This window comes from Anopheles stephensi, chromosome 3 (genome assembly GCF_013141755.1).
Source record: "Anopheles stephensi strain Indian chromosome 3, UCI_ANSTEP_V1.0, whole genome shotgun sequence".
Taxonomy (NCBI): Eukaryota; Metazoa; Arthropoda; class Insecta; order Diptera; family Culicidae; genus Anopheles; species Anopheles stephensi.
In genome coordinates, this window is record NC_050203.1 from 83,063,032 (window position 1) to 83,087,565 (window position 24,534).

Sequence of the window (24,534 nt, forward strand, 5' to 3'; positions counted from 1 at the left end):
CTGAACCAAAACATTTAAATTATAAACGTAATAATTCCTTTCAAAAAGTATAAAAAACTCTCCAAAATAGCAAACAACTCAACATTGTAATATTTTTACAACATTTACATGTTGCCGCGGTTTGCAAAGCATCAGAACACCACAATCCGACACCATAAACGCGCGGCACGCAACGGACCAAAACTGACAGCCAACCACCACAACTACACGCACAGGCATCGTTTGGGATGCGGACGGCCAAATAAATACGACAAGAAAACACAGTGAAGTAACTTGGGCGCACGGGAATACCTGTGGCAAACCGGACAACCCGCGACTGGAACCGGACACCGGACAAAGCAACGCCTTCTGCCATCAACTGCCCTTGCCACAGAGGGCAACGAGTTTCGCGGGTTTCCGCGGCCCCACACCAGCCGACACCCACATCTGCGCCCGTACTGCCCGCAACCGATCAACAACCAAACCCCGGGGACAGAGTTGGAACACAAACCACACACACGCACGGACCGAACTTTCTCCCTCCGGGAAGAAGAAGAATCAAAGCAATAAGCAGCAAAACCTCATCACCAACCGAATATGATGATGCCGCATCGTCAGGCACCATCGCCTCGTAGCTGATTACTCTTCCGTTTTTTAGGAAATAACACGCCTGATCGATTATTAGCAATAAGTTTGTGGGTAGGTGTGGAAGCGATAACTAGTAGGCAAAAGAAAGTTAACCTAGCAACAAATACGATATGAGCGACGTTATCAAGTCCCGGCGTGAGCAATCACAAAAGCGAAAGATGCTGCTCGCTCAAACCGTAAGTAACGCGGGCGGGCTAGCCATGGTCGATGGGAAGTGTTCGGTTGGGAACTAATGGTTCGATGCACTCCCTCCTGTACAGTTTGGTGTGTCCTGTGTGGAAGATCTGAAGCACGTACTCGGCACCGCGGAAGGCTCACCAATCAACAAATCGCAACGGTACGAGGACGAGGAAGCCAGCTCGTCGAAATCGTCTGAAACGGCCGAAGGGCTAGTGTATCGGGATTCGTCCACCTTTCTAAAGGTACGTCAGTACTCACCAGCCCCCTTGGTAGCACAAATAAAATCTCTCCTCTCATTCCAGGGCACACAATCGTCCAATCCGCACAACGACTACTGCCAGCACTTTGTCGATACGGGGCAGCGGCCCCAGAACTTTATCCGTGACGTCGGGTTAGCGGACCGGTTCGAGGAGTACCCGAAGCTGCGCGAACTGATCCGGCTAAAGGATGAGCTGATCGCGGAAACTGCCACACCGCCCATGTACCTGCGGGCGGACCTTAAAACATTCGATCTGAAAACGCTCGGCACCAAGTTCGACGTCATCCTGATCGAACCGCCGCTCGAGGAGTACGCACGGGGTGGTGCGGCAGTGGCGGCCGGTGCACCACGCAACTTCTGGTCGTGGGACGAAATACTCGCGCTCGACATTGGCGAGGTGGCCGCCCATCGGAGCTTCGTGTTTCTGTGGTGCGGTAGCTCCGAAGGGCTGGACATGGGACGCAACTGTTTGCGCAAGTGGGGCTTCCGACGGTGTGAGGACATTTGCTGGATACGGACAAACATCAATTCACCCGGCCATTCGAAAATTCTCGAACCGAAGGCCGTGTTTCAGCGCACCAAGGAACACTGTCTGATGGGCATCAAGGGCACGGTACGGCGGTCGACCGACGGAGACTTCATTCACGCGAACGTGGACATCGACTTGATCATCTCGGAGGAGGCCGAGTTTGGCAGTTTGGAGAAACCGATCGAAATCTTTCACATCATCGAACACTTCTGTCTCGGGCGCCGCCGGTTGCACATTTTCGGGCGCGATTCCACGATACGGCCCGGCTGGGTAACGATCGGACCGGAGCTGACCAACTCGAACTTTAACAGCGAACTGTACGCTAACTCGTTCGAGGAAAGTCCAACCACCGGGTGCACCGAGCGGATCGAAGCGTTGCGACCGAAAAGTCCGCCAGCGAACGGGAAAGTGTTACGGGGCCGGGGCCGTGGTTTTCCCCGTATTCGGGGGAGATCGCGTGTGTAGAATACCCCTGTTACCTACACATCTCAGGGCGATAGGGAGGGCAAAGGGGGGAAGGGGAGGGGAGGGGAGAGGGAGAAGAAATCCTTCCATTATGTGTTTTTTCGTTCTTTCTTTTCATTACATTTCATTTTAACACAGCCTCAAAAGCAACAAGAGGAAAAAGAAGCAAAAGCAAATACAACAAAATAAAACTATAATATTTTCAAGAAAACGCTTACGCGGAAAAGGATTGCTCTGTTTACTCATCGCTGTCGTACTCGCAGTACGGGTCACGGACCTCGTTCCCGGTGGTGGCCGCCGCCTCCGCCTCCGCCGTCATCCGTTGCTGCTGTTCCAGATGTCGGTTCAGATGGCGCATGTAAATATCCAAATCGTCCTCTTCACTTTCTTCTCCGGCCGGTTCTACCTGCATCGCATCCTCGCCATCGTTCCCATCCGGTACGTCCGATTCGTCGTCGAGATTAAAGTACTTCTCCTGCTCGTCGTGATCCACCGTGTCCAGATCGTCGTACGCATCCGAATCGTCTATCTGCGTGTAATCGAACTCTTTCTCCTCGCCCGCGATAAACCTTGCGTGCATAATGCCCACAAACTCATCCCGTAGCAAATTTCGCTCGCCGGCCGTCATCATCTGTGCCGCCGGTATCGCATGACGGTTGCGCTTCTGCTTGCTCGTGCGCTTCAGGGCCGCAACGCGCGCTTCCTCCTCCTCATCGAAATTGCCCCACTGCGCACGAGGGAAACCGGGCGAATTGGGACGCGATGGTTCACCGTCCGCCGGCTGACGGGCCGCCTCTTCCTGCTGCCGTGCCTGCAAATCTTTCTCCGCCCGATCTTTATCGATTTGTTTCAGCAGAATGCCGACGACACTTCGCGGCACGGGCACACTCGCATCCCGTGCGTGCTTTTCCTGCTCGGTCATGTACTGTCCCACCAGCTGGTCGTACAGCAGTGGGTCCCGCTGCATCATTTCCGTCTCGCTGAAGTACGTCCCATCGTCACACATTCGCTGCAGCGCGGCATACCGTCGATTGCGCACCTCGATCGCCCGGCCTCCGTTGCGTAGTTTGCGTATACGCTCCAAATGGTGATCGATCTCGTACCGTTCATCCGGACTGTACGCCAGCGTTTGCTCGTCCTGCTCGAAGTACTGCAGATGCTCATCCCGCATGAAGCACCCAAACCGGGACAGGAACGTGCAGTGGCTTTTGTTCAGCACGTCCCGAAGGATCGTTTTCTTTTCGCTCGCCGTAAGTTCGGGATCGTTAATTTGTTGGCTTTTGTAAAACACCTGCGGGTTGTTGCTGATGTGGTCGAAAATATCGGACTCATTCACCGGAACGGGTGGCGTTGCAGTTGCAGGCGGACCGTCCCCGTCGGTTGCAGACTGAAAACAGTAGATCAAAAGTTGAATGAGCTGTTACTCCACGATTTAAAGTAATGCTTTGATTACCTTCGACAATGTACCCATGGCTTTTGTTTTTCTTGGGCCAAAATGTATTCCTTTTCAGCGCGTGCCACCACCAACACGGAACACTGAACCGTACAGCGCACCAAGAGCGAACGATTTGTTTACCAACAAAGCAGGCGCGTTTGCATAAGCACGGTTGTCTGTGTGCGTGCGTATCCGAGTGAAGCGTTTCTAACAGAAAAAAAGGAAGCGTTTGCGACATTTCCTTCGCGTGGCAGCATTGCAACATTCGAAGCGCGAATCTAACGCGAACCATTTTCATACAGCAATCGCTCCACATGATGTGATGCGTACGACGGACGGCCTGCAACTCACACCGCATCATTGTGTCGTGTTTGCGTTCACGTGGTGCATAAATTAGCCATTTAACGGATGTACTTTGATGTTTGTTGTTGCTCGGGTCGATTCGTCGATTGAGATTCACCCCGTTTAATTGCGGCTATTATTTGTGCGTGTACATATTGGAGGTTCCCACGGCCGAAGGACAATTTGGTGAGGGAAAATGTTCTGGTTGATAATCCAGCATATTTTGTCGCTTTATCGTTTTGCATCCGATAGAGAATTGATAGCTTAAGCCTAAGCAGGGATGATGTACGCAGATAGGTGACTGCATCTTTAAAGTCGTCCAAAACATCTCCTATCTCAGGTCAAAAGTGTGAGCCCTTCGACAACAACATAGATATTGAGACTCGCGCAAGACTACTGGTTGCCTGCCAACCAGTTAAACGGAGGTCTGAGAACCAGTGGCGGTTGATCACGTCATGAGAATGGCACCGGATGACCGTCTGCCCTTAAAGCCTTTTAAAGCTGTAAGGCTCACATAGAAAAGTCGGGATTTTGGATTGCTAGACGGCTGCGGCGAGAAAGGGAGTCGATATCCAACATTCAAAGTATGGGTATGTGGAATGGACAATCTGAAGAAAGCTTGAATGAAAAGCTTCATAGACGGTTCTTAGTATTCTTCCTTGGCACTACAACCTCGAGACGTCTCGGCCTACCATTTATGGCTTCCTGTGACTTGATTTTATCCTTTTTATGCTCAAATCTTTATGGGATTTGATCCTCAGCCCTGCCGTATGAAGACCGGCACCACTGTCGCCTTTGCTACCGTACTGGCCCCCTTAACTTATCTTATGAAGTCTTATTAAAAATCGATCTTTAGTAAAAGACTTTGGATAAGATCATCTATTTAACAAGCATTTTAATGTACTTCAAAGCGAGCGAAGCGACAAAGCGAGTATAATAAAATAACGAGAGAACTGATACCATTCTGGTCAGTCCGCATCGTAATGACTTCCTAGAGTTGGTGGTGCAATTACGTCCACTCTCTGGCCAATTTTATACCAAATCGCGTCACTGATCACATCTTGCCCATCTTGAAGGAGCCTAAAGCCCTTCATCTACGGTTCTTTAAAGTTCATACGTCAGCCGTCCTTACAAGGCTGTCACAGCGCGATGCCCCCTACGATCACTACGAATGTTATATTCTAGCCAGTGAACATGGAGCAGTGGAATCTGTCCGAAAGTAGTGATCGCGCCCCCCCCAAGGGCAAAAAAAGCTTCCCTTCATGCTAAGAGAACTGCTAAGAAACCATTGTTCATACACCCAAGATAATCATCTTTCCAGACCGGAACTAGATGCATTATCCAACCGGCCGGAACCGGAATCGAAGCAACAGCTCAGGTACAACTGCATTATCAGCATCAGAAATGCTTAAAGCTTTCCAGAAAGTACAAAAATCTCAACCTCAGCTGGTGTGACTAACAACAAAACAGCATTCTACACGCATTTCCCTCCCATGACGCTTTCAATTGAATGTCCGCTTTTTTTTTATCTGATTGCGTTGATCTCGATAGCCGGATAGGGGTATGTATGGCGGCCGATAATTAGGGGGGAATAAAAGAAATCGACACGGCGAAAAGTACAAACGCGGAGAGGTGCGTTTCGATTGCCAGGAAATTGCACCCCTTCCCAACAATTTATCGGCGGCCGTATTGGTAGTAGCTCGACGCAGTAGTAGTAGCCAACAGTTTAGTCAGCAATTACAATCGTACTAACGAGCTCGCTCGTGGGTGAACATGATTTTCACGGTAGGGCATTGCACGCGTGCGATGAAGCGCCTGCAAGCTGAGCACCGTCGTTTCCCATCATTGTTCCCCGACGATGGGAAATTGTGTGCCCGTTAGCCCGTGCGAAGTGTGTGCGTTGTTCTAAGCTCACGCACACAGACTATGCTCTTAAAATGAATCATAAGAATTGATCCAAAATTATAGCACCATAACCAGGAAACAGGATGTCCTTTTCATGCAATGCAATACACCTAACGTACCCAAAGCTCGAAGTCCTTAGAGCTTTTCCACACTCGCTTAAAATAGTAAATGTGTTTGTCTTACGCACACACGCACAGGTACGAGAACCCTCCGCTGATGATGTTGCGTATTGCTTATCGACGCATCACGATCACACAACTCCGCTTCGCCAATTCACTCCACGATTCCGGAAAACTAATCAATAAGAAGGCTCCCACCAGCGGGGGGGGTGGGGGGGGGGGGTTTGGAAGCATGCCAGTGGGTTCTAGTTATCTCACCCACAAGTCGAGTCGAGATCCACCATCTCCTACCTACGTCAGATCGATCCGTCTACTACCAGCCACCTTAGTGTTCCTGGCCGTGGAACCGGTGCGTAGTATAAATAGGGCAGCTCTACAACCGGATGCGTTTAAAACTGTCCGAAAGCTTCTCCAGTAAACTTGTTCCTTTGCTGGGGAGTAGGCAGATTCCGCACCAGTGCTTACCTTAGCAGTGTTACTAATTCCAATGTGTTTCGCCCCGGGAGATTTCATTTTACAATAATCATGTCTTCAGTGCCAGTGCGAAGTATGTGGCAGAAAAGTGATGTGCAAGGAGCGCTTCTTTTATGTCCTGGTGGCTCATACAGATTACTTCCATTGCAGGGATAACGGCGTGTGCGGTGGTGGTGGTGGTGTTGCTTGCACTTATCAGTCAAATTAGTGGTCAGACGGATTATTGTGATCCTACGCTGTGTAGTAAGTGTCCCCGAACGAAGCGGCGTGTTGTGTTGAGTTGTGTTCTGTTCAATGTCATCCTGTGATTACAGAAAACAACCTAGTGCATGTGGGATGTGGCAAGAGCGAAAACTACGGACCATACTGTCCGGTCGATCGGCAGCTGGTGCCCATCACGGAGGAGGTGAAAACCTTCATCCTAGACCTGCACAACGTGTTCCGTGCCAATGTTGCGCGTGGTGAGGTGACCAACTATGCGCCAGCCTCTCGAATGCCAACGCTGGTAGGTGATGGTGACCGAACTTTGTGACCTGAGACCATACAACTACTACCCATTTTGTACTCTGTAGATTTGGGATGAAGAGCTACAGAAGCTGGCCGAGTATAACGTGAAGACCTGCATCTACGGCCATGATTACTGTCGCAACACGAAGCTGTTCCCGCTGGTCGGTCAGAACATTGCGGCCAACTCGTTCTACGGCATGGAAGTGACGCCGCTCGATACGATGACCGAGCTCCTGTACAGCTGGTATGGCGAGAACGAGAACGCCAATCAGGACTACATCGATTCGTATCCGCTGCTCGGCCAAGACCCACCGTACGCATCCCTACAGATTCACACGAAAGTAGAACCACTCATCGCAGTTATAATTTTCCGCACCCTTTTTTTCCGACTCCACAGGAAGGACATTGGACACTTTACGCAGATCGTCATGGACAAGGCTACGGCGGTCGGATGCGCCATGATACAGTACACACAGAACGAGCAGGGCCACGACTGGGTGCACCAGAACTACGTCTGCAACTACTCGAACTCGATCGCCCGCGGACATCCGGTGTACGTGAAGGGCAATGCGTGCGAGCTGTGCGTGACGGGCTGCAGCACCAACTATCCGGGGCTTTGCAACATCGGGGAACCGGTGCAACCGACGGCAGCGTGGTGAAAGCGGGCGTGGTGAACTATGTGTTAATGTAATTTATTTTTCAAATAACCAGACCGACCAGACCTTTGCCTTTCCCACATTCATTCGCCCTCCCTCCCTTGCCCGAGAGCCGCAAGGACAATGACATTAAATGTAAACGATCTACGATACGAGCGCTAAATTCGAGTCCCGTATGTTTTTTGTTGCCTTTGTACGAACAAGTTTTGCAAGAATGTTGCCCCCTCCCTCGATTCTTTTGCCAGGTTACAGGAATAGTGAAAACGCGTGTGCGAGACATCTTTTTCCGTCATGTTGAGGAGTTAATTTGCGTGTTTTTATATTTGATTAAACACGTCCATTAACTCTGGTACATGATGATAAAAGCGAGCAGCGTAGAGCGACCGTTTGAGGCGGCACGACCCGGGTAGGTAATATTGCCATTTTTGTTCTTTCCGGATTGAAACCCGGTTTCCCCAAAGTGATAACGTTGGTCTGCAGTAGTAGTAAGTATAGCTGGAGTAGAATGTGGCCGTTTCTATCTTCGCTTACCTTTTGCGGAGCTTCAGCGCTATCGAACACAATTGCCATCACGAAATAAGGTTAGGTAACTTAAACTTTCAAAAACGTTCACCAATTTACAGGAATATGAAGAGAATCGATCGTAACGTGAAGATCGTGATCATTCCAAGAAGCTGCTTCCAACTTTTTTTCTGCACGGCATTTTGACGTTGACAGGCACGCTGTTTGACAGGCACACCTTAACACTAACGATCTTGTGCACAACTGTCAAACGCGGCTTGTTCCCACTGGTCCTGTCGAGCAGTTTCCGCACAACGTCCTCAGCTTTGTACCCAATTTTGTGCTCGTGTGCAACATTCCATATTGCTATCCCTCTTTGCCAGTATGGCAATGATCGTCTGTGGTGCTCTGTCAATTCTTCCACTGCCTGAGTCGATGTGTATGCCTGTGTATGCCACTGCTCGACCGTGTAAACGCGCGGTATTGGTATGTATTGTCGCGTCGGTGTAGACTTGACAGGTACGGTGCCGGCACGTAAACAAACCATTGGCCGCAGTTGCTGTTATCGATTAGAATTGTGTTTAGGCAAAGCAACTTTGCCAGCCAAAACATCCGCGTCACGTCGAGATCGCTCCTGTATCGGAGGGACCGACGCATTAATCAATTGTGTTAAAAATTTGCGGGAAAAACGTAGTGCAATGAAAGCCTTTGGCTCTCTTTCGGAGCCGGCGTAGGAAGCTTCCGGATGTGTTTCGTAGCCGGCATCGGATACTATCGGAGTGTTTAAAGAGGCGGATGAGGTCTCTGAGGGCCAAAGCCTCTTTTAATAAATGATTTTAAAAAGAGCTGTTTTGTTTGTGAAGCAAATAGTGGCAAGGCGAAAGAAAACACATATCACAATACATACAAACAGCGTGATCACACACACATGTATACCGCTGGAGCGCAAACGCTCACGCACACCACCCCATAAGCCCGAATCCGAACGTCCTCAGAATGTCCTCAGCCCATGTAAAAACGTCCTCAATTTTGTATGGCCGGCGGGCTTGTGACACAAAATTAGGACGTTGCATGCGGATTCGAGCACTTGTATGACGAGTGGGTTGTTTACGATTCGACCCAACGCGGGTTTGCAAGCGACTTGTGTTTATTTCCCCCAAAAGTGTCGCGCGTATGCTTGCCGCCAGCTTTTCGCTTAGTCCCCAAAACCATCAATAGGAAATGAAAGCAATTAATAAGCTGTTGTGACAATACCGATGCTTTTACCGTACGCGACGCGTGTGACTGTGCGGTGTCCGTTGTGCCGATAGTACAAAGGTTTTGTGTAGCATTCCGCGCGCGCTATTTTCCCTACCCACGGGGTGCTGTCTACGCTGAAGCAGCAGCAGCAGCCGCAATCTCTTGCCCGTGTGCCGGCGTCGATGCGGCGGAAGTTGCGTAGGAAATGCAAAACACCAGCTGCGAACCATCGGAAGCAGCAACAGCGGCCGTGGACGAGGAAGCGAATGCTAAATATCGGCAAAAGTACCGTCGTTTGAAGCGCTACATGACCGATATGGTGTTTGTAAGTTAAAGAAAGTGCCGCTCTATGGGGAGTGGGGGTCCGGTTTCGATTTCGATTGCACACACACTCACTCATTGGCCTTCATGTTGCAGGAAAATGCCGCACTAAGTGACCACATTGCACAGGTGCAGGAAAAAATAGGTCAGGTTAGTGAAGAGCGCCGGTTTCTGCTCAAGAAGCTGCTCGATTATGAGCACGAGATGGAAACGCAGCTTGGCCGACCGTCCAGCAAGCTGAACGAGTTGATAGCAAACAGTTTACCACCGAAACGACAGTACAAGAAGCGGGACAAAAGTGCCACTGTTAATGGAGCGCCGAATGCGACCACTTCCGGCGAGGGACCGGCGGACGCGCCACACGATACTCAGGGAACCGTGCCGGACGGGACGGTGGAGGTGAAAGTTGAGAAGGACGAAGAGGCGAACGGGAAATCAGGAGCGGGCGAGCAACACGGTGGTAAAAATGGTCACCGGGTAGGCAAAAAGCGAGGACCGGCGGGAAAAGGTGATCAGGCGCCGGATGGTAAACCGAGACGGAAGGGTCGGCTCGGTGGCAATGGGAAGAAACGTATGCAAAACATAACGGTTGACCAGTCGGGCCATCCGACGTACCCGTTGCCGGTAGGTAGCTTTACCGTGCACAGTCTGGGTGAAATTGTACCGGATCGGCCGGCTTTTCACACGGAATGTGCGCTTTATCCGATCGGCTACACGATCACCCGACCGTACGGTCACTATAAAGATCCGGAAAAACGTTGTAACTATACCTGCCGCGTGATGGACGGTGGCGAACGGCCACGGTTTGAAATCGTCCCCGACGATTCCGATCCGGCGGGCACAAGTGGAGAGGCTGGTGAAACGAACGGCACCAGTGCCGAGGAGGACACAGCAATCAGTGGCCCAACGACGGACGCTTGTCATGCGGAGCTGTTGCGCAGGATCAACACCGCGCTCAACATACGCTCGATCGATTCCCGCCCGATGGGTGATTGGTTCTTCGGCCTGGCGCATCCAACCATCGCGAACCTCCTGCAGAGCTTACCGGCTGCGAAGGCCTGCCCGAGTTACAGGATCGTTAAGCGGAAGGAAACCGAGGCCAGCAGGGAGAAGGAGAACGATCCGGCACTGAGCTACGATGCGCTGGTGCGCCACATAACCATCTCGACGTATCGTACCGTGCCGGAAATCAAGGAAGAACCACCGGACGAACTGTTCGACCACTCGGACGGTAATTCGTTCAGTTTGTCGGTGTAGTAGTCGTCGGTGGTCGTCGTGTCGCTCATTTTGTACATAGGATGTAGTCGTTGTGAAGTGGATAGCAATGATGGGCACCTCCTCGTCAGGAGTATTTTAAACGTTCCCAACGTGTGGGGTGGGCAAAAGAATCCGATACCAAGGAATCCCGAAACCGTAATAGGGCAATAAAGAGAACCTTTCGTTTGCAAAGACTAATACCAAACCGGGAGTGGTGATCGACGCGGTCGTATTATACGTTTGGTTTTGAGTAAATTTATTACCTTTTAATGGTCTGTTTCACAGATTTCACGTTTGCGCAGCCTAAAAACGCGGGCAGTCTTTCATGTATCGGAGCGGTACAAAAACAGGAGAAAAGCAAAAAAGAAAAACCGTTTTACAAAACCCTTTTCCCGAACCCGGTGTGTGCGGAAACGAAAGCCTTTTTTTGTCACTCTAGCTGCTATCGTTGAACCGTTTTCTTTTATACACCACACCCCCCCACAAACACACACACGCATTATGCTATAAGTACATCACACTGTGTAACAGTTGATCTACTCGTGTTTGTTTCGCCCCATTTTAGTTAACATAAATCTCTCACATGGGAAATCTGCTCTGCCTATCAAATCGGTTAATAATTTTGGGCGAAAAGCTCATCAATTCGACAGTCCTAATCAGGTTGGTTTGATTGTGTACGTGTACGATCGACGGTTAAGCTTGGAGGTTAGTAATGTAATTGGTAGTTAAAGTTACGAAAAATATCTTTTCCTTTTCGTTTCGCCCAATGCTCTATATCTCCGGTCGCCTTAAAGCGGTCTGCTCTTGAGTCAAGAAAAAAAGAGGTAAAATTGCACAAACATTCCCGATGGAAAATTAAAAAACCGTTAGCGAATCCTGCACATCCCCCCGTGTCTCTCGGTTGGGTTTCGGTCGTCCAGTGATTGCTCCCCTAGTCTCGTCGTTTTGAGCTTTCGTTCTGTTTGTTGAGGAGCAAGAAAGCGCGCCTCCGGAAGCGCATCCTATCGCCTAAGGGGTCGATTAAGAACGGTGTGCTGTTGATGCAGCTGGGCCGTTTGAACGGAAGCAAACGTGGACGAGGCGGCCGACGGAGATGGTGAAGGTTGACGATGGTGCGATCGATTGTGGTGATGGTGCTTCTGAGAATTGTGGTGCCGGAATTGTTGCTGCTGCTGCTGCTGCTGCTGCTGTTGAAACATAAAAGCAGACGCTGACGATGATAGGGGTGGTGTTAGGCCACGAGTATTGTGCAGACTGCCAGCACTACCGGGTGTAAGCGGTTGCGATAGGGCCGCTTTGCCGGGTTTCGTTCGACCCCGGAAGAGAGCATTCGTAAGGGCAACCACAATGGAGAACAGTTTTAGCGGTGTTTCGCTGCAAAGGACGATAAACGGTAAGTGAGTGAGTAATGTTGTAGCGTAACGTATACGAGAGAACGTAGAGAATCGAATGGACGTGGAAATTAGAGATCGTGGGGTACTTCCTTATCACTAGCTACAGCCCATTCGGGTTAGACAACCTCTATGATAAGTAATTTGGAGAGAGTGCTCAAGACTTCAATAGAAGGACCTATGATCACTGAAACCTGCTACCAGCGGCAGGCTATATCGTCCTTCGTTGCGACCTACTGCATACGGAAATCTGATCTAACTCTATGAGCACACTTACCACACATCCACCTTGGGTGTCGCCTCATTAGCGCTGATAATGAACAGTGGAAACAGGACCGAAAACACACACCCACTGATGACGATCGAGTTGGGCAGCTCGGACAGTACGGCCAACGGTAACCCGAAGCCTAAAAAGTAGGGCCAGTTCTGTTCGATGTACGTTAACCGTTTGTGCAACTCCCAGCCCATATTGAACCACTTGTACTCGAACGCGTACAGTGAGCAGAGCAGACTCATGTGCATCATGTAGATAGCGGTGCAGGCAAACGGTACCGGCACGGGCAGGTACTTTACCAGCGTGCTCTGCAGCAGGAACAGGATCTGGATCAGCAGGCTGATCAGTGTGTCGGCGATCAGTTTACTAATGCTCGGTATAAGCTGGGGACGACCCTTCCGGAACTTGTACGCCGAATCGGCAATGTCCTGAAACCAGAGGCTGTTGACGATCTTGCTGAGCAGGAACAGTGGCGCCACCCAGAACGAGTTGAATAGCAGCGAAAGGGACGGTAGCATCCAGCCCCAGACGGTGCTCATGGTGGACGAGTTACGGAACAGATACCACAGGAAGAGATGCAACCCGGGCAGGACGGCATACTCGAAGAAGAGGATGCTGAGCATAAATATTCCACCGTTTAGTAGCGAGCACTGCAGAACACGCTTTAGCACCTTGGATTCTCTGCCGGAAGGAGAAACGGGAGGGGGTTTTTTTTCCAATCGCTTACAGATAGACAGGTTTCAGCGGCTACTTACTCAATTCGCTTCGAAACGAGTGAACTCGATGACGATGTGCGAGGCTGGGACGATAAGCTTTCCTTCGTCCGGGGAGCCGATCCTGACAGAAGCGGTTTTGTGGTGGGTTGGGACAGCTTTCGGTTGGCCTCCTTGTCCAGATAGAAGATCACGGTGATGCCCTTGATGCTGTCCAGGATACCGTGCAGCACGGTGGCGCCTACTCTCTGCAAGCCACACAAAGAAAGGGGCGACGTACATTTTCCGATCGAAGCAACCCGCGGAAACAGAAGCCCCATACTTACACACAACGTTTCCATCGTCTTGGTCGGAACAGTGCGTGTGGCATGTGTGTTACACAGGGTTATGCCACTAGGGTGGTAACTTAAATGGTTGGCCCCTCAAGGGATGTAATGTAACTTAGGATGATGAAAACTGCAAAGCCACGAAAGGAGAGAGATGTGTAATAGTGATGACCTACGGTTGTTGTTAAGCAGACTACATCAACAATCGACGATCCACGAGCCGTACCCCGAAACGACACACACGCGGACACAAGGAATTCAGCTGTTTTGCGTATTTCAGGAACGAGAAACGTTTATAAATAAAAATACGTCGTTGGCGATGGAAATCATACTAAAACGATGGGTAATAACGGACGACAACAGGACTACGGAACACCTTGCGTGTGCGAGTGTGAGCGAGACCGAAATACACCCGATGGAGCGCTGTGCGAGCGGGACCGATGCACCTTTGACAGCTTTTGTTTACAGCCAGCGCGGAAGATGAAATTGCGTCTGAAGTGTCAACAATCTTGCGGTACGCGGATGGGAATTACAGTGCCAACGGGTTGTGAAAACTATGAAGCACCACGGCTAGGAACTTACGGAAATGAGGGAAAACAGTTTCCACCGGGAGCTAAATGTTTTTTTTTTGTTTTGCACTACACCTGCGTAACTAGACTAGGAAATGAACAGAATCATCTGTTAACACGACGGAATCCCATTTCAAGTAAATGCGTGGTAGTGTGAGTAGAGGCGCGCGCGTGTGTGCGCTTACATTCGAGCAGAAACAAAGAGGGAGTGAGAGAGCCAGAGTTGCTCAAATTTACTGTCAATAACAAAAAATGAGCAAAACTTTAGCAGCTGACATCTGTCAAATGAGAGAGCGAGAGAAAGAGCGAGAGAGAGAGGGAGTCAAGGGAAAAGTCAAGGGGCAGCTTTGTTTACGTTTCCGTACGTACGGAAAATGTTGTGAAGGGGATTTTTTGCGGAAGGTGATAGCGAGTTATCTGGAGTGTAATTTATCTACCGAACCCCCACGAAATGGTCATTTTTGGCGTGTATATTGTGAACAAATCCGGTGGGTTGATATTCAACCTGGACCATAATCTGCCCAAAATCGAGACGGAGAAAACATTCAGCTACCCGCTGGACATCAGTTTGGAGTATGAACCGAAACGGATTTCCGTTGCATTTGGGCAGCGAGATGGAATTAATGGTAAGGATCGGTTCGCTGTTACCTTGCCACTGTACGCTAGTAATGGATCATCTGTTTGCAGTGGGCCATCACTTGATCGCCGTGAACGGGATGCAGGTAAACGGAGCGGTCCTGGAGGATGGGCGTGAGGTGAAGGAAATCATCGAAAGCAAGGACAGCTATCCGCTGTCGCTCAAATTCAGCCGGCCGAAGATGACGACGAATGAGAAGATTTTTCTGGGCAGCATGTTCTACCCGCTGTTTGCCATTGCCAGCCAGCTAAGCCCGGAACCGAAAAGTAGCGGCATTGAGGTGCTGGAAGCCGATACATTCCGATTGCACTGCTTCCAGACGCTGACGGGCGTAAAGTTTATGATATTCGCGGAAACGGTGCAGCCGGGCATTGATGTGCTGCTGCGACGGATCTACGAGCTGTACGCGGATTATGTGCTGAAGAATCCGTTCTACTCGCTCGAGATGCCGATCCGGTGCGAGCTGTTCGATACGAATCTGCAGACGTTGTTGGATCAGGTGGAGAAAGGTGGTGTGGCTAGTATTTAGGCTGAGGTTCAGTTCAGGACGTACATTAAGCAAAACATCCATAAATAAACACATAAATAAATGCTCCCCGTGGAATGCAAGTTCCTACGTCTGTAGTTTGGGGAAAGTTAAATGAACACAAAAATACAATAATTGAGCATTTTTGTCTCAAGTAGCTCAGTGCGGAACGTACTTTTCGAGCATTCAACCTCGAGGCAAGCTGACAGCTAATCCGCTTTCTTTTTCGCTCTCACGCACACACACACACACACTCGCTGCGACCGAAACGCACGTACGTAATGTATGCACGCACACCGAGACAGAACAGTTGCAAAGAAAACATGGTCGCCGTGGGTCTGTCAAACGGAGAGGGTTTTTTTTCTGTTAATGAAAACTAAAGAACTCGTCGCATGAAATTTGTAGCAGAGCTTCAGCCACCATCGCAAATATCGGCGATCCCGTGCTACGAGTGCCGTGAAAAGGTTCGTGGCGGTTCTTCCTAACCCGGCCCCGGAAAGGGGACATGAGCCAGCAGCAGCGGCGGTAGACACAGAACGCGGTAGACGGTGTGTGAGAAAAGAAAAAAGACGTGGAAAGGTTCTCTGGCCTGAAGGCAGAGCGTAATTGAGTGCAGTGAAAAGCGGACACCAGCGGCAGTGGTGACCGAAAGCTGTGGCCCCTTTGTATCTGGCTCGCTGGCTCGCCGTTCCGACGTGCACCGAAGGCAGAGGCCCGCCCGTTCGCTGGCTTCGATTGGGAGAGTTGGAAAAAGGTATGCATGCACACAGTTGTGCTGACTGCTACGGTGGGAAAAACAGGTGAATACGTGAGGGGGTTGGGAAAGGAAGATAGTGAGGGCACGTAAGAGACGCGTATCGGAAGAAGTTTGACCATTTACCATCACTTCACAGACGACGAATGTGGTGTGCGAATGAGTGGGTTGAAGGAGGGCGAAAAAAGGGTGGCCACAGGTGAAGTGTGAATCGAAAATGGAATTGATTGTTCACCCACCCCTACATCTCCGTTGTGCCGTCGTCGTTGTGCGTCGTCTGTGTGTATGTGTGTGTGTGTGTGCGCCAGCCCCCCCGAAAATGATGTAGCAAATCGAGCGCATGCTGTAAAATAGCAAAAATGCGTACGAGTCGCATGAAAATCTTTTCCTTACAATTGTTCTGTCGAGCGAGTGAGAAGCGGGTTCTGTTCTGTGCAGTTAAAGTCATAAAGGAGGTGGGCGATGGTTGAAGGAAAACGGGAAGATTTTTCTGACAAAGTTGAATGTCAGAATGTGGAACGGAGAGGAGGGATGGAGGGGGGGGGAGGGGGTTAGGGAGGAAAAATGGGTGGTGAAAGGAGAAAGGGAGGCAGTTAGATGACGATGAAAATGATTGTTTTTTGTTGCTATTTTCGAACGAATGGTTGATGTTCCCTGTAAGCCTCCGCAATCCGATTGGGGCAAATTGATTAGCGGACATCCTATCACCATCTGCAACTGAATCAGAAGAATTTCTTTGGACCATTTTCCTTCCTTTTTGGTGGACATGGACTGTGTTGCAAAGAAAGGAAGAAAGAGGATAAGTGTTACACACACATACAAACACACACACACACACACACACACACACACACGTGCGAACAAAGTCTCAAACAAGACATCCTTCTCCCTCTCCACCGAATGCTCCCCATGTGTTTTGCATGTGTGGCTGCTCCAGAGCACACAATAATAAATAACACGCTCCTTGGGAAAACCACCCCCCCCGGCACCCCCTCTTCTCCCATGTCGTGTCAATGGCCTTGCTTTCCGCGACCGGTGTTTTTCCTCGACAAAGAAAAGTCATATGGAAATGCAGAAGTACGCACAGCGCCTGCTACTATGATTCACTAATAATTTTGTTTGCTTTTTCTCATTTTAGGGAAACCCTATGTTCGCATATCAGCTTGTGGATCAAGTTGGCGAAAAATTTTCACCCAATCAGAGCAACGGAATTTAAAACGGATTACTCTCACGACTGACGCACAAAACATGTATCGGATTATGATAAGGCACAGCATCCGACGTGATCGTACTGCGACGCTGACAAGGGCGTCATGAGATGATATTTCGATTCGTGACAGATTTCAGGTGCTACCCGGTAGTGTTTTCCTTCTTGTGAATCCGCACGAAACGGTGCGCGGCTTTTAGCGACATTCTGCATAAAAAAGAATCAACAACAATACATACCTGGTGGATAGTGATCGGTTGCGGTGGATAGGATCAATCAATCAAATCGAAGCATTCGTTACCATCCAGGGCAGCGGAAAAATTCTGTATGCTTCCTTGTGCTCCTGATGTGAACCACTGAGCTCACTGTGTGTTTGTATTGGGAGTGCGTGTGTCTCGTACTGGTCTCGATCGGTGAGAAGGATCACTAAAGGACGGAAGCAGTGACACAAAGTGAAATAGAAGTGCACAGAAGTGGTTAAGAAGTGATCTTGAAAAATTAAGCACAGCTCACGACCAGTAACGCTGAAAAGAGTTTAAGATTTTTTAAGGCATTCTGGCACGGGTGGATCACACCGACAACTACTGGACAAAATGAGTCGTGTCTCAACACAGAAAAAGGAAGGCAAAATGAGGATCCGTGCCTTTCCGGTAAGTAATCGACATGGAATTGCGGTTAGGTTTGAAATATTGATATAATTTTACTGCATACAGCTTAGAAGTGGGGAAGACTTGCTGTGCTAGAGATAACCGCTAGAGATTCCATCTTCTTCTTCTTCTTCTTCTTATTCCTTGGCACTACACAACCTCGAGAGGTCTCGGGCCTGCCATTTCTGGCTTTCGGCGACCTTATTTTACCCGTAGTAAAGTAGTCAGCCCTACGTACGGAGTGGCGGTCTGGATGAGATTTGAATCCCGGTCCTGCCGTGGGAAGACTGGCGTCGCTATCGCCTCGTTATCTACTTTTCGTTCCTCAAGCTCGTGTTTTGGGCCCTTTTCTTCACCGAATGTCTTTAATTTTCATCGCCGACGAACGAACCGTAAACGATCGAACGCTTACCAAAAATCGTAGCAGCCATTGCAAAACCATGAATTGGTTACTTTGCCAATTCCAACATCCGGGTTACTTTACTTCACTCCCCACGTGAAGCAAAAGTGCTGCTACAGTTTCGTTGTTGCTTTTTACTCTTTTTAAGTTCGACATTGTGTGCGTAGGGTGTCATCTTGGGTCCCAGCTTCATTGTCTACAGGTTTTTGGAGTATTGATTCGTTCGTTGAAAACGTTCTGGAAACGCCACTCTGCTCAATGCGGTCTGAATGTACGCGGTAGCTAAGAGGTTTGTGGAAAACTAAGTTTTTATTTGCAAATAGCTTTCCCTTTGAGAGACATTCTGTTAACATTTTCCTAACACGTTCGTCTGTATGGTTTGTGTGTTGAAGAAGCAGAAAACGGAAAATTTCGCATCGTGTCCTCGGAACGCACGCGGTGCCGCCAGTGTCCCAAAAAACACCCCCCGGGCCCGCATGTATGTCCTTCGGGGCGGTGTTGTGGAAGTGTGAAGTTCCGTCCGCTACCTCTGTTGGGCGTTCGAAGACGCAATGTTTCGAATCCAATGGAAGCGGAAGATGAGTCGCGGCCCGTCACAGATTGCGATGAACTTCGTTAAGCGGATTGTAAGGCAGTTGGCGCGTTTAGCCATCATACATGGCGGTAGATTGTTAGTCCTGAAGCTCAAACCGTTCTCAAACTTGTCCCTTTCTTTTCCCCTACCACAGATGACAATGGACGAGAAGTATGTGGAGTCGATTTGGTCGCTGCTGAAGAGCGCCATTCAGGAGATCCAGAAAAAGAACAACTCGGGCCTTTCGTTTGAGGAGCTGTACAGGAATGCGTACACGATGGTGCTGCACAAGCACGGCGAGCGGTTGTACAGCGGGCTGAAGGAGGTCGTCACACACCATCTGGAGTCGAAGGTGCGCGAGGAGGTACTGCGAAGCTTCAACTGCAACTTTCTGCAGACGCTGAACCAGTGCTGGAACGATCACCAGACATCGATGGTGATGATTCGCGACATACTGATGTACATGGACCGCGTTTACGTGCAGCAGAACGATGTGGACAACGTGTACAATCTAGGGTTGAACATCTTCCGTGATCAGGTATGGATTCGGGCGGGGGCGGGGGAGGGTGTTTACCAATCAGACTCTTTAATGCCTGCCCCACACCGTTGCAGGTTGTACGCTATCCACGCATTCGGGATCATATGCGCGAGACCCTGCTGAACATGGTCATGTGCGAGCGCAAAGGGGAAGCGATCGATCATATTGCGATCAAGAACGCGTGCCAGATGCTGATGGTGCTCGGCATCAACCAGCGCTGGGTGTACGAGGAAGACTTCGAGCGACCGTTCCTGACGCAGTCGGCCGCCTTCTACAAGCTCGAGTCGCAAAAGTTCCTCGCGGAAAACAGTGCGAGCGTGTACATTCGGCGCGTCGAGGCCCGCATTACGGAGGAAGCCGAGCGGGCCAAGCTGTACCTGGACGAGAGCACCGAGAGCCGCATCGTGGAGGTGGTGGAGGACGAGCTGATCAAGAAGCATATGCGCACGATCGTCGAGATGGAAAATTCGGGCGTGGTGTACATGCTGCAAAACACCAAAACGGAAGACTTGGCCTGCATGCACAAGCTGTTCTCGCGCGTGAGCGGTGGCCTTAAGACGATCGCCGACTGCGTGTCACAGAATCTGCGCTCGCTGGGGCGAGATTTGGTGAAGGAGGAGGAAAATGGCAGCACGAACCCGATCACGTTCGTGCAGAACCTGCTGGACTTGAAGGACCGATCCGACCACTTCCTGTACCACTCGTTCAACAATGACAAGACGTTCAAGAACATGATATCGTCCGACTTTGAGCACTTCCTCAATCTCAACAGCAAATCGCCCGAGTATCTGTCGCTGTTTATCGACGACAAGCTGAAGAAGGGCTGCAAAGGGGTAAGTGGAAGGGCGTTGATTGAGACACAACCGAAGCTAACGTTAACCAATCCCTGTTGCAGATGTCCGAGCAGGAGATTGAAACCATACTTGACAAAACGATGGTATTGTTCAGATATTTGCAAGAGAAGGATGTGTTCGAGCGGTACTACAAGGCGCATCTGGCGAAGCGGCTGCTGCTGAACAAATCCGTCAGCGATGATTCCGAGAAGAACATGATATCAAAATTAAAGGTACGCAATTGTGCTGGCACGCAAAAATGGCGAAGGTGCGAGTTTAACACATACTTTCCATTCTGCCTCTTTTTCCAGACTGAATGCGGTTGTCAATTTACCTCAAAATTGGAAGGAATGTTTAAGGATATGTCCGTCTCGAACACGGTAATGGAGGAGTTTAAGAATCACATCAACAACGACAATTCGGCACTGGAAGGCGTGGAGCTGACGGTGCGAATTCTGACCACAGGATTCTGGCCCACTCAGGTAAAAGATTCGAAGGCCGACGGTAATCTGGAGCGTTGCGTACTCAGCGTGCTAACGTTCTCTTCTCCATCCCGTGTCTTTCAGTCTGTAACGCCCAACTGCAACATCCCGGCAGCACCGCGGAAGGCCTTTGAAACGTTTAAACGATTCTATCTGGCCAAACATTCAGGTCGCCAGCTGACATTGCAGCCCCAGCTAGGTAAGTGGACCTTCGCTTCTTCCCCAATATCCTGTCCTGCCACTCAAGATTGTTGTCGGCCCCCTTGTTTCCTTAGGTACGGTGTACATGAATGCCGAATTCTACGGCGTCAAGGCCGAAAAGGAGAAGGCAGAAGGAAACTGCAGCAGCACAGCACCGACGTCCGGCAGCAGTAGTAGTGCGCCGGCTGCCGGAGCTGCATCGCTCGATGCTCCCAAACGACATGTGCTTCAATTATCGACGTATCAGGTGTGTTTGCGGTCGCCAATTTTGCCGTCGACGGGCACTGATTTTTTTCTTTCTTCTCTTTCCACCATTCCTCAGATGTGCGTGTTGATGCTGTTCAACAATCGCGAACGAATGACGTACGAAGACATCCAGCAGGAGACGGACATCCCGAGCAAAGATCTGATCCGCGCCCTCCAGTCGCTGTCGATGGGCAAACAGCAGCAGCGGCTGCTCGTGCGGACACCGAAAACGTCCAAGGACATCGTCTCGACGGACGAGTTCTACGTGAACGATGCGTTTGTGTCGAAATTTCACAAGTATGTGTTTGCAAAACAACTACGAGCGGGTTGGAGCCTCCATGAGCTGTAAATCGATCCGTTTTCCATTTCACAGAGTTAAAATTCAAACTGTCGCGGCCAAGGGCGAATCCGAACCGGAGCGTAAGGAAACGCGAAGCAAGGTTGACGAAGACCGTAAGCACGAAATCGAAGCTGCTATCGTGCGCATCATGAAGGCGCGAAAGCGAATGCCTGTATGTATATGGGGAAGGAAACAAAAAAGCAGGATTTGTTTTTGCTAACGTTTTCCGCTCTTTTCAGCACAATCTTCTCGTATCGGACGTGACGACGCAGCTGAAGAGCCGATTCCTGCCGTCGCCGGTGATTATTAAGAAAAGAATAGAGGGTTTAATCGAGCGTGAATATCTTGCCCGCACGCCCGAGGATAGGAAAATCTATGTGTATCTAGCTTAAAACAGCGGAAGACAAATTAAATTGTCGAATCCACGAGAGATAGAGCGATAGAATGGGTATATATATATATTATGTATGTTTGCAAAGGCGCACTGGCGGTGAAAGACAGCGCCAAAGCAGCAGCAGCAGCAGCAGCACAGCGAAACCCGCAGGTATAGAGCACTGCATACTATAGCGTGCGCGTTCGATATTCGATCATGTGAAAGGCACAGCAATACGACGGACGACGGTAGAAAGGTTGAGAGTTGGGGCTCACGCTACTTGCATCAATCCTTCCCGTGTAGCAATCAGAAGACAGGCGGACAGATCAGATAAAGAACAACGGAAACGTGTCCTTTTCTTTTGCTACTGGCAGAACCATCGAACAATTAATTAATTTGTTTTCCACCTGTGCTATCTATCGCAAATTGCAGGGTTTTCCATGTTTCAAACAAGCGTCCACATGATCGAAACAATGTGCGGCATCAGATCAGAGTGTCGTGCATTGTTTTAAACATGTTGACGCTCGTTCGACGACCTTGGCAAATCAATCCTTTGGCAAACGCTCTCAGTTTCTATCACCGGTTGTTGATGAATGTGTTGGAAGTGTGTTTGCGAGATTGAGCTTTGTTTAAATGCTGGGGAAGGATGGACTGTTCTAACGAACATCTCTATTCCTTTTGGATAGTGTGTGTGCATTAGGCCATACAGGACTCCTTTGTGATTGTGTGCGTGTGTGTGCGTTTTTTTTTTCGTGGGAAAACGAAGCCTTTCTGTGTAGTACAGTCTCGAAGGTGTTGTGTCAGACAGCCAGGTTAAGACACCGTCCGCAAGTGCAAGAGGTTCGTATCTGATCCGGACCCGATGCTTGCGAAGAACATGTTTATTATCCTTGCGTGTAGCGATGGTTACGTACAGTAATAAGCCGAAAGGCCCGGTAAGCCGCCAAGCCGATGTGTGGTTGCAAATATTATATATAATTTTCAATCTTACCTCCTCCTTGTTCCTGTTCATTGCGGGATTTTGCGTGATTAGCTTTTATACACTTACCATCCTTGCAGACGTCTATTTATGAACAAAACGGTCGATAGTTTATTGTTTCCCCCTTTTCTTTTAGTTTTTGCTCAATAAGTAGTAAATTCTGTTACTCTTGTGCCGTATCGCAAATTTCGAACATCAATAATTTTGCCACTCTTCCACCCGCTTCCATGCGTTTACAGTAGGAAAATAAATTGCTTCCTTTCTAGCAAACCGTTCAATGGAAATGGGCTGTGCGCCACAGCTTTATCCCACAAACATGCTACCTTTCCCAAGGATTTAGATTCACCTCATTTAGACGTACTTTTTTTTTGTAATAATCGAATGCGTTGCTGAACTACTCTCACCAATCAGCTTCCTTTACATTGCGTTAGCTGATTTGCCGAGTCTGGCGTTGTGTGTACGCATTACTATTGTGTAGCGAATCTTCGGAACGAAACCCACCACCATGAATTGCGTTCCGTGCTTTAGGTTTCGTTTTTGATTTGTTTGTGTTAAGTTTTGTAAAACGTAGCGAGAGGAGCAGAGGAGAACTTTATACATAGACTTAGAAATCCTTTAGCGAGAAATACTATCAAATTATCGTTTTACTATCGTATCGCTCCTGCACGCTGATTGTGGAACGATTGTGGAGAGAGAGATTAGTGAGGCGAAAAAACAAATGGAAGACTAAATCGCAACTTCATGCCGATAAGAATCATCGTGAAGGTGTGTCTGCCTGTGCATAAGAGCATTAAGGGTTAAGTAGTGCAGTTGAAAATGGTTTTTTAAAGAAAAGATCTTTTACGTGTTGATATTTTCCGCCAGCGTCTTATGTTTTGAATCGTACACTACTCCTCTCCATCGACCTCCATCGATCCTTCACCACCGCGCGCCGTTCACTCTGCTCTACGCGTGGAGTTTTAGGCAATGAGGTCAATCTGGTTTCGCCTGTGGGGCAAACGCAGCAAACAACAAGACCGGAGTACCCCTTTTGAGCAGTAAGCTGTGTGAGCTGCGTAAGTTTGGGCTGTCCGTCTTCGTCGGCATGGAAAAGTCTTTTCGGCCCAACGCGCTGTTCAAATGTTGACATGCTCGAGCTGATTAGTGTGTGCTAAACACTGCTAAACCCTAACTAAAACGCTATGTAATGTATTTGAAAACGGAATAATTAAATAACTTATACTTAAGAAGATGGTACACACGAGCAGTAATGGCGAGTACAGCGACAGTGGGTGCAGACGTTTGCGATTGATTAGTGTTTGAACGAACGAGAGATAGAGAGAAAGTGTGAGAGAGTAAAAGAGAAGATCACTCAACGGAATGTTGTTACATGGCATAGTTCTGCTACCCATTTGATCATCTTCAGCTGCTGTGTGCAGGAGATAGAATCCGAAGAATGGAGAAGCAAAACAATAAACACACGAAAAAAATAATAAAAAAGAACAAAAGGCAAAAATAACGGCTGAAAGGAACGATTGTGAAGTGTGAGAATTTGTTTCGTTTATAAAATGGCAAAGAATTGTATTTTTTTTTGTATTTCGTTTTTGAGGTAAAAATTACGGGGACCATCATTAGTCTCCGATTATGTCATGGGAATGACACCGGACGACCAAGCTTAACTGAAGATGGAGTGATGGCGTATTTGGACCTTCCAGGTGCTATCGAGAAG

The 24,534-nt window shown here is 49.2% G+C and overlaps 7 protein-coding genes across 10 annotated transcripts; 5 read left to right on the forward strand and 2 right to left on the reverse strand.

Annotated features, from left to right (window-relative positions):
* Window positions 1-179: 179 nt before the first annotated feature.
* LOC118513748 (N6-adenosine-methyltransferase non-catalytic subunit) lies at window positions 180-2,277 on the forward strand. The gene is made up of 3 exons (XM_036059908.1): window positions 180-803; window positions 888-1,049; window positions 1,110-2,277. Exons 1-3 carry the CDS (start codon window positions 738-740, stop codon window positions 2,058-2,060), a joined length of 1,179 nt encoding a protein of 392 aa, XP_035915801.1. The 5' UTR covers window positions 180-737; the 3' UTR covers window positions 2,061-2,277.
* LOC118513747 (coiled-coil domain-containing protein 97) lies at window positions 2,237-8,213 on the reverse strand. Of its 2 annotated transcripts, none has more exons than XM_036059906.1 (2): window positions 8,030-8,213; window positions 2,237-3,447 (listed from the first exon to the last, which is right to left on the reverse strand). In XM_036059906.1, the coding sequence occupies exons 1-2, from the start codon at window positions 8,066-8,068 to the stop codon at window positions 2,299-2,301; spliced, it is 1,188 nt and encodes a 395-aa protein (XP_035915799.1). In that variant the 5' UTR covers window positions 8,069-8,213; the 3' UTR covers window positions 2,237-2,298. The 2 variants fall into 2 exon arrangements, with proteins under 2 accessions (XP_035915799.1, XP_035915800.1); XM_036059907.1 differs by lacking the exon at window positions 8,030-8,213 and adding an exon at window positions 3,514-3,702.
* On the forward strand, window positions 6,165-7,666 carry LOC118513749 (antigen 5 like allergen Cul n 1-like). Its single transcript, XM_036059909.1, has 5 exons — window positions 6,165-6,408; window positions 6,486-6,578; window positions 6,650-6,840; window positions 6,908-7,155; window positions 7,240-7,666. Exons 1-5 carry the CDS (start codon window positions 6,387-6,389, stop codon window positions 7,499-7,501), a joined length of 816 nt encoding a protein of 271 aa, XP_035915802.1. The 5' UTR covers window positions 6,165-6,386; the 3' UTR covers window positions 7,502-7,666.
* An 874-nt stretch (window positions 8,214-9,087) lies between the features above and the next one.
* Window positions 9,088-11,053, forward strand: LOC118513744 (transforming growth factor beta regulator 1). The gene is made up of 2 exons (XM_036059901.1): window positions 9,088-9,563; window positions 9,656-11,053. The coding sequence occupies exons 1-2, from the start codon at window positions 9,444-9,446 to the stop codon at window positions 10,814-10,816; spliced, it is 1,281 nt and encodes a 426-aa protein (XP_035915794.1). The 5' UTR covers window positions 9,088-9,443; the 3' UTR covers window positions 10,817-11,053.
* On the reverse strand, window positions 11,052-14,262 carry LOC118513746 (etoposide-induced protein 2.4 homolog). 3 transcript variants are annotated; one of them, XM_036059903.1, is made up of 5 exons: window positions 14,103-14,262; window positions 13,521-13,650; window positions 13,237-13,442; window positions 12,485-13,162; window positions 11,052-12,190 (listed from the first exon to the last, which is right to left on the reverse strand). In XM_036059903.1, exons 2-5 carry the CDS (start codon window positions 13,533-13,535, stop codon window positions 11,818-11,820), a joined length of 1,272 nt encoding a protein of 423 aa, XP_035915796.1. In that variant the 5' UTR covers window positions 13,536-13,650; window positions 14,103-14,262; the 3' UTR covers window positions 11,052-11,817. The 3 variants fall into 3 exon arrangements, with proteins under 3 accessions (XP_035915796.1, XP_035915795.1, XP_035915797.1); XM_036059902.1 differs by lacking the exon at window positions 14,103-14,262 and adding an exon at window positions 13,747-13,975; XM_036059904.1 differs by lacking the exon at window positions 14,103-14,262 and adding an exon at window positions 13,718-13,944.
* LOC118513750 (trafficking protein particle complex subunit 4) lies at window positions 14,022-15,367 on the forward strand. The gene is made up of 2 exons (XM_036059910.1): window positions 14,022-14,715; window positions 14,777-15,367. Exons 1-2 carry the CDS (start codon window positions 14,541-14,543, stop codon window positions 15,253-15,255), a joined length of 654 nt encoding a protein of 217 aa, XP_035915803.1. The 5' UTR covers window positions 14,022-14,540; the 3' UTR covers window positions 15,256-15,367.
* A 179-nt stretch (window positions 15,368-15,546) lies between these two features.
* Window positions 15,547-24,278, forward strand: LOC118513742 (cullin-3). The gene is made up of 11 exons (XM_036059899.1): window positions 15,547-16,006; window positions 17,145-17,863; window positions 18,989-19,372; window positions 19,447-20,205; window positions 20,268-20,438; window positions 20,517-20,687; window positions 20,772-20,886; window positions 20,963-21,135; window positions 21,211-21,431; window positions 21,508-21,646; window positions 21,714-24,278. The coding sequence occupies exons 2-11, from the start codon at window positions 17,807-17,809 to the stop codon at window positions 21,864-21,866; spliced, it is 2,343 nt and encodes a 780-aa protein (XP_035915792.1). The 5' UTR covers window positions 15,547-16,006; window positions 17,145-17,806; the 3' UTR covers window positions 21,867-24,278.
* The last annotated feature ends 256 nt before the right edge of the window (window positions 24,279-24,534 follow it).